The sequence below is a fragment of the Rhinolophus sinicus genome, linkage group LG13 (genome assembly GCF_036562045.2).
Source record: "Rhinolophus sinicus isolate RSC01 linkage group LG13, ASM3656204v1, whole genome shotgun sequence".
In the NCBI taxonomy this organism is placed as follows: domain Eukaryota; kingdom Metazoa; phylum Chordata; class Mammalia; order Chiroptera; family Rhinolophidae; genus Rhinolophus; species Rhinolophus sinicus.
In genome coordinates, this window is record NC_133762.1 from 19,960,514 (window position 1) to 19,976,089 (window position 15,576).

The 15,576-nt window shown below is 44.9% G+C and overlaps 1 protein-coding gene across 4 annotated transcripts in view; it reads right to left on the bottom strand.

Moving 5' to 3' along the window:
• Positions 1-1,342: 1,342 nt before the first annotated feature.
• Positions 1,343-15,576, bottom strand: part of STX16 (syntaxin 16) — a 32,595-nt gene continuing 18,361 nt past the window's right edge. For 3 of the 4 annotated variants that reach the window (XM_019748574.2, XM_019748571.2, XM_019748572.2), the window contains 3 exons: positions 15,367-15,510; positions 14,074-14,154; positions 8,711-11,656 (listed from right to left, as the gene is read on the bottom strand). In XM_019748574.2, the coding sequence (XP_019604133.1) occupies positions 11,552-11,656; positions 14,074-14,154; positions 15,367-15,510 (330 nt within the window). In that variant the 3' untranslated portion in view covers positions 8,711-11,551. Of the gene's footprint in view, positions 5,102-5,439; positions 5,559-8,710; positions 11,657-14,073; positions 14,155-15,366; positions 15,511-15,576 lie in introns of those variants that run through there. The other variant, XR_012491359.1, reaches the window with a different exon arrangement.

The following is a 15,576-nucleotide window of genomic DNA, read 5'->3' on the forward strand; positions in this document are numbered from 1 at the left end:
AAAATAGTTGCTGAATGAGTGAAATGAATTCCTTTAAAACCCTCCGCTTTCCGAACATGAACGTTGATGCTAATTGGATCTTATTTTCTTCAAAAGATTCTTACAGTGGCTGAATGTTTTCACACATTTGTAAAGGGTATGAAAAACACGTATGAAGATCTCCCTCTTTTCTGTTTGCAAACGTATTGCAGGCAAGTGCAGGGTTTTCTAGCAGGGGCCGAAGTAGTGGGGAAGCTCCCTAGATAAGGGATGTGAAGCTGTGCCTGATGCATGAAATAGGACTTCCACAGGCAAACAAGACAGGGGGAGGTATCCAGGGGGAGACAGGCCCAGGAAGAAAGCACAGGCCCAGGCCCAGAGTGTCCACATGGTTCTGAAGCCAGTGTGAGAACAGAGAATGGGAGAAAGGGGGTGATGGTGGTGAGTTGGGGAGTCTGAGTCCCTCCCTAGACTTCAGCAAACTGAGGCAGGATCCAAGAAACGTCTTGGAAAGCAGGATCCTGGAAGTTCTGTGTACAGGGATTTGGAAGGGGAAGGAAACTGTCAGTGGTGAGATGATTTTGGAGGACTTTCCTTTTAGATGGCCCCAAGAAAGGATGAACGAGATGATTCAATTCAATCACATTTATTGAACACTTATTCCATACAAAGCAAGAGAAAATGGTAGATGCTTGTTAGAAGCAGATATTACGGATTCTGGTTTTAAGCCATCCCTGAATTGAAGAAGTCCAAACTAAACAGAACGTTGAGGAATTATTCCACTTTAGATGCCTGCCAGTTTCCTCAAGATGTGGCCTGTGACAGATACAAACATCTTCCAGGAAAGTGTTTTCCCCTTTTCACTGCACTTTACAGACTTCAACACAAATAAGACAGGCAGCACTTCGTTTAGATAAAATTTTATAAAGGTATTAATCCACAGATTCGTATATATTTCACTGTCAATGAAAAATTCACCTCAATTTAAAAAAAAAGAAAGAAAACTTAAAACAACTCACCAGATCTCTAATGCAATCCAAGAAGTAACTTAGGTTTCTTTGCGGCTTGAGACTCTTTCCAGACTGAACTGGGTGTTCAGACTTACTTTAGGAATTGAGGAAAAAACTAAAAACTTCTGGAAGAAATCAGAATCAAGTTTCCAGGATTTATTAGGAAGTTCTGGGGCACAATTCATAGTCTAGACACATTTCTGAAATCACAGCATGTACCGTGGCCCTAGGTGTATGAGCTACTCTTATACCGTCGCTGCGTGCTGGAGTTCACCTGTATAAAAATCCCCCAGTGCCCGCTTAGACGCAACTGATCACTGTGAGTTCCCAGATTCCATCACATCTGATGTGAGAAGGAAACCCTGGTCCCCTGGGAACACTTGTTTCATCTTTCTGGTGTTTCCATTCATTCATTCAACATCTATTTATTGAGTATCAGTTCTGAAGAGTTCCAGGCTGGGTCAGACTGTGTGTGTGTGTGTGTAGAGGTGGGAGCAAACGCAGCAGGAAAACCCAGAAACGCAGTCACTGGGAGCTGACTGGGTTTGGAGGCGATACTGGAGTTTGGTCTTGAGGGTGGGCTGTGTGCCAGGCAGCTTGATCCTTGACAGGGGCCCAGATACTAAAGGGCATGGTCCATTCCGGAACCGGCAAAAGCCTGTTGGCTGTCCATTACGTGAATGTGAGATATATGCTGAGCCATGGAGTTTGGACTTGACCTTGTGGGCAACGGAAAGCCTGGGGAAGTGCCTCAGTCAGGACTAACGTGAAATAAAGGTGGGGCTCATTCCTGGTTGAGAATGATCTGCTACTTCACGCGCCCAGAGGAAGCAGTAGGCGGTTGAGCTCCAACCACCATCCTCCTCATCCTACAGCAGCTGGTCTGGAAGTGAGCCCCCGTCCGGCCAAGATGGCAGAGACATTTGCATGACTCCCTGACGCTGCCTGTGCTGTGTATGTTTGCTTCCCTCACCACGGCTGGACATCAGAGAGTGCCTCAGTCAGACTGTAAATATTGTGTCGGACACACCAATTAGATTTGTACTCAATGTTCCCTGAAGGATTGAAAATGAACTAACTGCCATGAAAATCACATTTCTCTAGATGCTTAAAAAAAAATGCATTAACTTATGGAAAAGTTGAAAAACCAGTACGATGAACACTGGTATACCCTTTACCTATATTCATATATGTGTCTGCATGTATTTTTCTTTTGCAGCATTTAAAGCTCCTTGCATAACCTAGTTGCATACACTTAACCCTAAATACCTCAGAGTGTATTTCTTGGGAACAAGGACACTGGCCCACAGTCACAATAATATCCTGATCACACCCATAGAAATGTATTAGTGAAGCAATGCTGTTACTTAATACACAGTCCACACTGGAATCTCTTTAATTGTTCCCAAAATGTCCTTCATGGTGTTTCCTTTCAGAATCCAAATGAAGATCAGCATTCCACTTGGCTGTCAAGTGCCTTTTCTCTCCTTTAATCCAGAACAGTCCCTGCCTTTGTCTTTCCTGACGTTGAAATGTCTCCTGGAGGGCCCCACAGTCCCCACTCGCCTGCTTGTTTTCTTATGATTAGATCCGGGTTAAACGGTTTCAGCAACAATATGCATTGTTTCCCGTGGCACCTCATCAGGAGCCATGTGGCCTGGTAAGCGTCACCTGCCAAGGCTGGTGACTTGGTGTATGCAGAGTGTGCAGTATCTCTTCATGGTAGGCATATTTCCCCTTTATAATTAATAGAATTAAAATCACTTTCCTCTCTATCATGTGTGGAGTGACACACTGAGACTGTCAGGATGTGCGGTTTCCTGACAACCTTCCCCCCAGTGGCCTTTGTATCCAATGATGGTCGCTACCTGAATGGAGCGCTGGTGGCAGCGAGCTGATTTGCTAACTCTCCCATCCCTTCTACACTTGGCACGTGCTATTCCTGGGTACAGAAGACCTCCCTGCCTCCGCCCTCCGGGACTGGCTGCCTAATTTGTGGGGTCCAGTGCAAAAATGAAGATGCAGAACTTCATTTTCAAGAAAGAATTTCAAGATGGTGACCGGAGAGCATGAAACCCAAAACGGGGCCCCTGGACTGCAATGGCTGCATGTCCGCGAAGCTGCCATGCTGCTCACTGGGAACAGACATACCCGTATGCACCTGTCAGTACCACTGGTCCCAGTGTCCCCACTTAGGCCAATGGGAGCCCCATCAGGCCAGCTCCTGTGTCTTTTTCACAGGTACCTGTCAGTTTTTCAGCACTTTTGTCCTTCCTGGAAAAGTAAGATGATCCGGAGGCTCACGCTGCTCCTTCCTTGTCCCAGATGTCGGGTCAGCCATTTCTCCAAGGGGCCTCTGTCCCGTGAGTCGGGGGAACTGGTATTTAGGAAGCGAGAGCTTCCTGTTTAGAAAGCCAGGTGTCACTGCACCCAGGTGTCACTGCTTCTGATCCTTTTAGGGGACAGGAGTCCAGTTTGTTTTCTTCTTGAGTCCTCCAACTCAAACCCCACATTACAGACCTCCTCTTCACCTGCCCCTATTCCACATGGGTGTCACCATCCCCCTGAGAACCCGGTTCCCGCTCATCCATCCAGACACTCACTTGCTGTTTCCTACACCCAACAGCCTCCACTCCTTATAATAAACCTACTACATCAAGTTGAACAGTTCTTTACTCCCTTTTATTTTTTTGTTCTTAGAATGCATTCCACTGATAAATTCAAAATTTACTTGATTTTTGTGTGATTTTTCTATCTGATGTACATCTAGATTCCATGTTTCTGTCTGTACTCAACATAAAGGCTTGCTGTTTTCATTTTCTTTACATTTCCGTTTTTTGAATACGTGAAACATTTCTATGGTTCAAAAATCAAAATTGCAAAAAGGAATGCTCAAAGGAATCTGCCGTCCCTTCCATCCCATTCCACTCATCCTTCCACAGGTAAACATTTTTATTAGTTTTTGGTTTATCTTTCCTGTTTCTTTTCTGAAAATACAAAATCATATATATTCATGGATCTGACACAAGAGACAGCACATTGCATGTAATCATTTGCACTTTGCTTAAAAAGCACATTTTGTAATCTCATCTAACACACTGTGGGTTTTTACCTTCCGGTTTTGGTGGGATGAGAGAATGTGTTAATAAAAATGTGCTCTTGGAACCATTTGTTAACGACAAAAAGAATTCCTTCTAACATCAGTTTGGAGGACTTCTCAACAAAATGAGGGGGCCGAACTAGTTGCTGTTGGAGATCCCTTGCCATTCTAGAAGCCGAAATTATCCTCCCAGGCAGGGCACAGTGTCAGGCAATAATAACCCTCATGTCTCGGAACTAAATCCCTATTTACTTCTGAACACCAGCAAAATTGTTTCTGTGGTGGCAAAGGTGTTCAAGGACACACTGCCGACCTGGAGCCGGAGGACGGCGTGGCTACAGGAGGGCAAGAGAAATGATTAACAGACCTGACGTGGTTCCACATTCCTGGAAACAAACAGCATATGAAAACGGATATGTATAGAAAAGCAAAGTGAAGGGGAGATGTTTATTTTGATCGAGAAATTTTTTCTTTAGGAAAAACCTTCACTTATAGGATCCTTTTAAGTAGTATGTTTCTCTAATACATTGAAAATGATTCAATCTTCTAAAACCTGAGTCATATTTTTTCCAGAAACGCCCTTGTGTAAAGCAACACGTCTATCCGTAGTACCTAAATGTGGAGCTTTTAAAAAGTAAGAAAGATTGCTGAGGGTTTTGGCAGCTGAGCAGTGTGAGAAAAGGGTGGGGGAAGGAAAAACTAACCCGAAATTGTTAAGTTTTTTTTAAGGGCCATGAGAACGAAATTTAATAGTTTTTTTCTCACTAAATCTGGAAGGTTCCATATTTTGGGCTGGTTCATAGTTACAGATGAAAAGTACTGAAATGGAGCAACCTGACTTATACTACAACGCAGGTTAAAATGCTCAATTTGAAATAAGATCACTTATCCCATCTCAATGATTTACAAAACTCGAGTGACATAATAATCGAAACAGAATTTAAAAAAGCATTCCAATCAGGTCCGTGGTTGTCCCAAGATCTTCATAAATTCAGTAATACTTAAACATGACCTGTGAGAACCATAAAAAGACATTTTGAAGTCTTTTTCTTAACACGCTGGGAAGAAACAGTAAGTGTGCACCATCGAGTGCTCTTTAGAACACGTGATTTGTTACAGTACAAACTGGGCAGCACATGAGACCTAGTGTGTACATCAAGAGTTCCCCTCTTTGTTTTCCTTTCAACGAGCAGCTACTTTTCACTTCCCAATTCTCGTGGGGGCCATAGGAAAGGGAGGATGGGGGGTGAGCGGGAAACATTCGTCTGTTGGGACCAGTGTTCTCCAGGGCGGGCTGTGGAAATCTGAGGAGACGGAGAGACAGGGATGGCAGCCAGCCTGGGGACTTACCAAGACAGGGTGCGTGATCTGCTGGGGCGCCTGCACCGTTGCTGGGGATTTCTGCAGTGCACTGTTGTGAAAAACACATGCTATCGGCCTCCACGAGGTACGATGGAAGTGCTGAAGTTCTGTGCAAATTTAATTATTAGCATGAACGGAAGGTACTGTCATGGTTTAACTCAGCCGACCTTTTAAATGGATAACCAACCTTGAGGCTTAACTGGATTTGAAAAAAAAATCAATTTTTAGCCATTGCCTAGTGTGAAAACGAAGGGCTGCATTCTCAGGCTATTGTAAACTCACTTTTGGTAAGACTATTGTTTGAGTATTTACAACTTGAAAATGACATTATCCATCTTGGTAGGCATTTTATGTGCACACGTACCTTTTAAAAACCACCACGAATACACATGTACGCATACCCAGGCACGTCACAGAAGCATCACCACTTTCCGTTCAGTGGCAGGCTTAGTCATCAGCAGCAACCTCCTCACACCAATCACACGAAAAACTGAGCTACGGATAATGACATACCACTGTCTGCAAATCTCTCTTAGCCTCGGTTGGGTCTAATCTTTGTAATAAGAAAAAGATCCTTGAGGACGCTTTTACCAAATCACATCTTGACCACTAAATCTTTTTTAAAGAACGTCATTTAATTTTATGCAAAGAAATGAACAATTAAAGTGGCATAAGCAGAAATAGTACCGGTCTGGAAATGAGAAAGATGGAAGATTCTAGGGCCAGCCCTGGGTTATACTAGCTGTGGGACTTTGGTAAGCCCTCTTGTGGGTCTCTGTTTCCCCATCTGGAAAAGGGAAAGGCTTGGGGGGTGGGGGTGGGGGGTGGAGATGCTCTCTTTACCCAACAGTTGATGAAAATGGAGGTCTATGACAGTGTCCTGAGTCAGAACACCACGTTAAAAAAAATCTGATTCCCTCAGCACTTCCTCTGAGAAAAAAGACCAAACGATGCAAACCAGAGTCCTGTTGCCTCCATTATGGCATGTATAAAATGAGAGAAAGAGTGATTACTAATGGCGGAATATGGATGATTAGCTAAAAGCAATTTTAGAATAATAGTTGACAGACAGAAAACGCTCAACCCAGTGGTCTATTCTAACTAAGCCGGGTTTCAATATACACTGTGTTGAATGGAATCTCATTGAAATGGTCCATTTTAGCCAGATTCCGGAGCTGAAGTGGAGGCCCACACAATTATCCTGAGCATTCAGGACAGTCCAGAGAGCTAATGTGGACTATCGGACAAATGATGATTTTCTTTTGCCTCAATTGACCAGATAATTGTGCATCAGACTGCCATTTGGCTCTGTGCAGTGTCCCTCTGTGTTGTACGAAGACTCGGCTGTGACCGGTGGAATGACGCCAAGGAGAGTGGGGCCGGAACAGGAGGCACACAGCTCATGGCTGATGCCCACCATCTAACTCCAGGTCCTAAATCTCAGCCACTTCCGGATGAGCTGCAGGTCTGTGCGCCCACCCAGAGCCCTCGCCAGTTCACTCTAATACTCGTGGCTTTGAAGGGGGGTGTTTTCCCTCAATTTCTAAACAAAACTAAATAAAAAACATCAGGAACCAGGTTACAGGTGGCATCTGGGTGGTCAAAGGAATCTGGAGAGAGAAAATCAGGAGTTTCTAGGGGCTAACAATTCGAGGCCCCATTTATAAGTCTGCACAGGGCTAAGGTCCAAAGTGTAGCTACCATCAGATGACCTAAGTCTGCCTACCTAAATCTCAGAGAAAAGGAAACTCATGATAATTCATCAATGAATCAGCACCACCAAAGCACTGTCCTGTCCTCCCTACACCCAACAAATGACCATCCCTCTGTGAAGACATGTCAGCCAGGTCTCTCCAGATGGTTTGCACGTTTTGACTAGAATAAGGGATCCTGGTGATCAAAATTAAGCCAGCAGGTAGAATAACGTGCTATAATTTTAAACTTCGATACAGACTCTGCTGGGCTAGGTGAGTCGTTTTGCTGTGGCCACGTAACTACGACAGACAGACCAGGAAGCATTCCAGGTTATTCAAACTACAGTTTATGATTCGAGTTCTTACAGATGTTCACTACAGTCAGCAGAGTGAATCTGTACCCAGCCTGTTCTGCTACAATCACCGGGGGCATTCAAAAGGAACCAGCCAACAGCCCATGCTTCCACACCTGCAAGCCAGGCACACCTGAGGGCGAGGCCCTCAGCTCTCTGCTCAACAGGCAACGTGTCCGACTGTACCTACAAACACTCATACCACCATTGCAAGAGTGGGCCACCGAACACTCTGGGGAAAACTCACAAGGTTATCACACAAGAAACACACACACACACACACACACACACACACACACACACACACACACACACACACAGCCTCCATGTTCACAGGTGCCACCATTATTTATGGCAGTCCCCAGCAGGATGAGTTCTTCAATGTTATCGCTGGTCTAGAATGTTGTTGTAGCCTGTGGGAAAGGTCTATCCTTTGCGAGTGGATCTGATTCTTGGACAGACCCAGTGGCTGATGGGCAGGTGGGGGAGGTAATGTCCAGTCAAACACCAAGTGCAGGCACAGTAAGGAGGCCGTTGCTCCCGTGTGGCTCCACAGGCCCTGAGGACAATGAATGGCCACAGGCACCAGTGGCATTGCAAGACTAAACACCAGCTCACCAAGGTGACTAACTGGAGACACTGCTCTTGCTCTCCTCCGTTTAATGAGCAAGTCCTCATGGTGCCTTGATAACATCTCCCATTGGGCACATACGGGTGAAAGCTAACACTTAGTTGACAAAGAACCATCCCAGCCTTCGAGGAGGAGACACAAGACACAGTCAAAACAAACTACAGTCCTGGCTTTGAGTTCAACTGGCAAACACTATCCATGAAGTTTTCAGGGTAACAGGATAGGAAACTTTCAAAGTCATTTAGACTTTGGGTCTGTGGGTAAGAATTACTTCTCAACAAGGCACACATACTACAATTTGACTTGAAGATATCCAAATGTTTCTTGGTATGTATAGAAAGAACACATTTTCATCAGAAAAATAATGGTCTGCCTTTTTGTAATTTCCCTTTTTGTATACTGGACAGTGAACAGAGTGGTCCCTTTAAAAGTGTCCCTCACATAGATGTGAGGCAAAGGCCTCAGGCACAAACAGAGTCATCAGCCCAACAATCACAGAAGGGGCCAGGTCCTCCCATAACACAGATGCATTGCAAGAAAACACGAACCCCATCGCTGAAATTAATACTAGGATTGCAGGATGTTCTTCAATCAGCATGATTGCTTTATTGTACAAAAACTTTCCAGTAACAGTAAATCAGTTTTTAAAAAGGACAAAAAAAGTCATGTTGGATAGAAGCGCGTCACTAATTGCTTTATTTAAGCACATAAGAAAAAAAGTCTTATCTGACCAATTATGTTGGAAGGGTTTTATTACCTTTAAGAAGCCATTAGCTAGGATAAAACACTGAAAGCACTTGTGTCAAAACAAATAAATAATGCTCTCTCAATTAGCAGAGAACGCGGTAAATCCGATAAATTAGAGACATACACTGCTGCACGCCCAGGGCGACGCCAGCACCCTCCCACCCCCAAATTAATAAAATAAGAGACAGTAGATTTCAGTTACAATCTGGGGAAAGATCGGGAGCTCTGGAGACCTGACAATAAACATTGACATTTGTCCTCTTGCCCGGGTCAACGGAGCCACCCCAGGACACATAAAGGGGGCAGGTGTCCAAGGGCACCCAGAAGGAGGCGTCCTCCTGGTCCTCCTCAGGGCGAATCCCAGGCAAGGGGAGACAGTGCACTGAGCACTCCTTCCCACCAGACCCCAACAGAGCCGGCTGACCGGCCTCCCCACAGACAATGGCTGTCAGCAGGTAGAGGAGCCCGGGTCCTTCAGGGGCAAAGAATGACCCTGAGGAACCCAGAAACCGTTACTCGTTTTTCCTCACTTTGCCCAGTGCTGCTGATCTTTCCCCAAGTAAAGGCTCAACAGGAAAATACAGTGTTTGGAGGAGCCCAGAACAAGTCGGCGTACAGGCTCTGGGCCACTTCTTCCTCTGGGACACGGTTACGGCAGAGGACAGCTTGGGCTTTCGCTGGCACTGCCCTGGTTTCAGTCAGAATGGGACGGTTCCCGTGCCCCACATGAGATCCTTAAAACCATTTCTAATCAGATCCATTATTTTACCCAAATGGATTGGGGGGACAAAAACCAACCCTAATCACCCTCTTCACTTAGAATAAATATCACTAGATGGTGATCCTTTCTTAAAGGGTCACTTTCCTTCAAGGATTAGTAAGACTCAATAATCCACTATTACCATTAGAGACCGTCTGGGAGGGAAGGCCCCTGACCTAAACACCCCATTGCAAGGAGCAGCTGGTCTACACTGGCTGGGACTAAAAGACACCTACAGCTACCTCCAAGACCTGTAGACACCCTGCATTTTAGGGTCAATCAAAGAGGGCTGGGTTCATATTCCCTGCCCTTCTTTCCTAATAAATAACTGTTTGTCAGGGAACACCGAGCTAATTTCCTAAATGCCAGGTACGTCTTTAGATCATTCCGTGGCCACATCAGTAATAGGATACCTGGCGTCGTAAACAACTTGGGAAGTGAGGGCTGGGCCAGGGGGTTGGGTGGTAAGCCCATGATCTATTTGGACATCTTGAATCTCTGGACTTGAGTTTAAATCCCTAGAAACAACCTCAAAGTCAATTCTAGAGAGGCATTTTATGTGACTGGTCCAAATAAAATGTAGCACATTAGAGGTAAAACAATGGAAGAGCCACCAAAAATTACACAAAGACCATCAAACCTGTAGCCGTGTCTGAAGACCAATTAAAAGATGAACAACTGCAGTTTTCAAAGTTATCATCACTTTGCACATTATTCTCCAGTTCCAGGAATATATTCAAGCACCATATTGATAGTAGGTAAGTAAACAACAAAGTCCGACGTCGGTGATCTCCGCGCTCACACAAACGAGGGACCGCCTAGCCAAAGTTTCCACAATCCGCAGGAATATGCCTGCCTACTTCCTGGGCATGTTAAGTGGCCATGGAGAGCCAATAAATCAAACCACTGGTGGAATATTTTACTGTGAAATGGAGTGATGTTTGGTTAATAATTTGAGATCCAAATGGGGTGACCCATTTAGAATGGCCTCTGTGTAAAATCACAGTTCATTAAATGGTGTCTGGTTTGAACAGGTCATTATGTAGTTAGTATCTAAGTAATGGATTGAGCAAGGATGGCTGGGGACGCGCACGGGGACACACTGGCCGATTCTGGTGACTTTCAAGACACTGCCAAGCTTCCCTTTAATGTGAGGTTTGTTCAAATCACCAACTTTTAAATTTAGGCAGTTTTGCTTAGTAACCTCTTTTGGTTTACAGTAGAAAATGCAATGCACAAATTTTAGATGAGGAATCTCCATTTACAGTTAATTTAAACTTATGAAGCTGTTTTAACCGGACCAGCTAAATGTATTAATTAACATCAATGATGGTTTCTTATTTTTCACACTTTGTTACTCTGATCATTAACAGTGATGGAAAAGCCAAATTAAGTTAATAGGGAACGGATTATAAATTCTTGAAGGACTTCTCAGTTTGTTGTCAACTGGAAAATACATAGAGAAACATGAAGGGGCATTTTTGCCTCTACTCATAAATTTTTGGTACCAAATTTCTTAAAAACCAGATGGTTTTCAAAAAATTTTTTCCAAAAATTATTTTAACATGCTGCTCAGACATCACTGCTAAAAAAAATAGCATATACACATATAATATCGAACAGCTTATGTAGTGCCTGTAAACTTACAACTCATTTTCTCTTTCTAAAAAAAAATATATTATAACTTATAACAGAACTCCATCTCTACTCGGCAGCAGTATCAAAGGTCCTTAAATTCTTGACAGTAAAGGAAAAACTGAAGCCCACTCCCGGGCTTGAGCACGAGTGTGACGAGGCGTCCACGGAAACGCTCGCTGCCCCCACGCGATGGGGCTGCGCCTGCGCAGGCTGCCCGGGTCGCGGCCCCGCCCCTCGCACCCGCGGACCCGCGTGCGGCTCACACGGAGGACGCCGCTTAGCGAGACTTCACGCCGACGAGGACAACAATGAGGACAATAATGATGACGAATAATATTAAAATCACAAGCATCTTCCGATTCTTCTTTTGATACTGCTCTGCCTACAGAAAGAGGAGGGAAAGAAGGCAGTCATTTTCCCCCGAATCCAAAATGCACTCATTTCCAGGCCTAGGCCTCCGGTCCCAACTGGGTAACTGACATCTCTGCTACCGGCCACCTCGTTACAATCCCTTCCATCAATCCAAGCGAATCCAGGCAACGCAGGTGGGAGGGCCCATGACAGCTGGGCTCCGTCTCCCCAGGACTCACTGAGCGCCGGCTGGGGATCTACCATTGGGAGGAACCTGGCCGGAGAAGTCAAGTTCTCCTTTCCAGTCCAGACACACCTGCTCTCCCCTCTCCTTCCACTGCCGGTGCCCAGCCATGCTGCCCATGAAATCCTCCCCTTTCTGGATAGTTCTTTGGATGAGCGCACACCTTCACCCAAACTACTGGCTAACGGAGTGTGTGGGGGGGGGGGGGAGAGGGGAACTGATGGCCCCAAAGAAGCTTGATTTCTACCTCCCTACATTTGGCAAAAGGAGAAGGTCCATCCTTTGACATAAAAATGGGAACACGCAGAAAGGCCCGCGAGACATAGCCCCATGCTTCTGATGACGTAGCAGGGAGGACCTTCCAAATGGTTGGCTTTGAATGAAACAATACTGTCCACTTCCCCACCCTCCCCTGCTCCCGCTTCACCTGTGCACAGCAGCCTAGAAGCCCACGCAGGGCAGTGTCCTGCGTGACACCATGCGGGTCGTGCAGAAATGCGACCAGAGAAAGGACAGAGGAGCAGAGTTGTGGCGGAGTCTCGAACCACACGGAGGGAGAGCACCGCCCGCCGTTCCGGACGGCGCTGTCTGACGGGGAGGGACCGGGAGGCAGCCTCATGGAGACACCCAATCCCGGGGGTCCCTGTTCCACAGTCCCCACCGACCCGACCGCTAGTTCTGTTTGCTAAGTGAGCCGCCCCCCGCCCCTGCGCCCCACACCAGAATCACTCAGCAGCCAGGACAGACAGGCTAACCTGTCTCAGAGTCCGGCCTGCCTCTATGAAGCAGCTCCCGAGGAGACGGCCAGCCTACTACCACCGACAGCAATGCGACTTGCCAGATAAGACGGAGCATGCTTACTTGTCCAACCAGTAACCCAGAACACCAGGGAAGCCAAAACTAAATGATATACTTTAAAACCTCTCAAAATGATTTATAAACAAGAATCTAAAACAAAATATTTAGTTCCCACTAGATCTGCACACTCCCGCAGAGAAAGCGTCTCCCTTTATCTGTGTTCTATTACAAAACGTGTTTCACTAGTTTTTAAGAAGCTTCAAAACCAATGCATAATTCAACAGCAGATCAAAACCTGGGTATCATAGGGTGAGAAACTGAAGTTAGTTTCACTCTTCTAGTACACAAGGCTTGGCGACCAACTGAATCTAAATGTTTAAAAAGCATTTTCTTTCTCCTTACGTGCTGGAGTGTCATGCCCACCCTGTATATGGCAACAAGCCCACGGAAGAGAGTGAACGGTTTCTGGGCAGACCTGAGACGTGGCCTCACTTTTTGTAAACCTGATAATACTATTACATGGGCCCTCTCTGCTATAGGAAGTGACTGGTTTCAGAAAAATGACAGAGCAGTAAATTAGTGCATTAGAAAAATGCTCAGGATACAGCTAGAAATACCACTGGGTCTGAAAGATACAAGGAAATGGAATTTATTTTATTTGTGAAGTATTATATTCCTTTAAAAGAAAATATGCACCCAATTATATATGAGAGCCACTCAGCAGCATACGTATGTTTCTCATAATTCATTACAAGATTTCTAAGATGCTTGCCATTTATTTTTAACAAATATCATGAAAAATATTCCTGAAATAGCCACCTTATTAGGAAAGAATGAGACAGCTAATAATCCTCTCGCTTCAACAAAACACTTCTCAAGGTAAGTACACAGCTACAGTGTGGTCATTAAAAGGGAAAATTAGATTTCTAGCTTCTCCAGATGATTCTCCACCAGCAATTCATCAGAAATGTGTCACAGCATGAGAAACCTGCGTCAGCAGCAGCAAGCAAACAGAACGTTCAACACGTATTTTGGGAAACGCCCATACAGTTGATTTCCTAAAACAAAAAGACTCAAAGAATGGAATATTTTCTAAAAGGAAGAAAACCCAATTCCTTTAGAATTTACTGTCACAGAAGGAAGTTCTCAGCCATTTCAAATCCAAGAGCGAGGCACACCTGGAAACACTACCTACGGCAAAATGGCAACAGCCCAGGTGGTTGGCTTTGAATGAAACAATACTGTCCGTTTCCCCACGAAGACCGTCCATGTTCCCACTACTACGTTGATAATCGACGACAAACAAGAGTGCGAAAGACAGTTATGGCGGAAGAGAACCTTTTATGCATTCTTGATATTTGACAACAGTTGCTCAAATTCTCAACTATTGAAAGACAGGCCATTACCTTGTGGAGCTGTTTCAAGCCGTCTTCAGTTTTGATACAGGACTGTTCAACATTATAGTCAATTCTATCAAGGACTGTACCCTGAGTAATAAATGAGAGTTACAGACAATCAACAACCCCAACTGGGAAAATTGAACTTCAGAAATGAGCTATGCAAACTGCAGACATCATTATGCACAGGATTATCTGTTTTCCTTAGCCATGGTGGAGAGGGGCACAGGGGAAGCTGTGGAATCCATCATCCGGCAGCATCAGACCCTCAGTGGTACAGTACTGTGTTACTTGCAATAAAGTCTCGCTCATGAGAAAGAAATACTGACAAATTGAGCTTTCTTTTTTGAGATTCAGACACTATAGGATATGCCACATTCAGACTTACTGGTGCTTTAAAGAACTATATGTTCAGTGGAAACAGGCTCTGGGCGGAGAAGGGCTAGGTTCTGTGCTCATCTGCTGCTTAAATACTTGGATTCAAGTTAAGCGGGACCTGGTTATGATTAAGCCTGGAAATTGACCATCACGTCTACAAACGTCAACACAGGTCTCCACGGGTCAGAGCAGTGACAGTAAGCTCCAATCCCCATGTGCAATTACACATTTGCCTCAAGGAAGATTTTTTTAATTGCTTAATCTCTTGGTTCAAATAGAAAAAAGGGAACACTAGGCTGTATGGAGGAACAGGGCTCTTAACAGAAACACGCTGTATTAGGAGAGATAGTAAGAACAGCCCCTGGGAGCCACGGGAGTAATTAATGTAACTAGATCTTCCACAGCCTTAACACTCCATTCTCAGTTGGTTTCAGGGGGATCAGGACCCAAATCCCTACTGGCAAGATAATAAAATATCCTAATCAGATTGTAACAGTGAATAAACAATTTAATTCTACTTGAAAGCTAGTGGTTCCAGTTGCCATTACACAATCACCTGCCAAAATTAGAAGGGAAACCTTATCTATTGCCAGAATCATTGCTGAGCGTGGGCAGAACCAACCAGTCCCCCAAAGTCAGGTGCTCCCATGAGCACCCCAGGGCAGGGAACAGGAGAACTTCTATTGACATTTATTTATCTAAAAAAATGGTTTACTGTTGTTTTATAAAGATGGACAGTAGTATGTGTATGTAATTTGTACATGCGTACACTAACGTGTAGGTGCGCAGTCACACACATACAGACATACATTAGGCTCACATTTTTTGTTTTTTTCCTGACAGGAGGGCAGGACCAAAAAAGTGTGGAGAGGGGCCAGATTTTATGGCAGGAGAACCGGCGACAAGGAAGGTAAACTCACGTACCTGTTCTACAATCATGGCTCCTAAGTCCCGAAATATTTCATTGAGGTCAGAAATAGACTGCACGATCTGGCGGATCTCCCGCTCCCTCTCCTCCACCATCAGTGTGTTCTGTTCCACCAGCACTAGCTGGTCATCTGTAAAACCCTGGCAAAACCAAAAAGCATAGCATTTGCATGTTAGCTTTTCCCCCCTCAAGAAAGCTATGGTGTA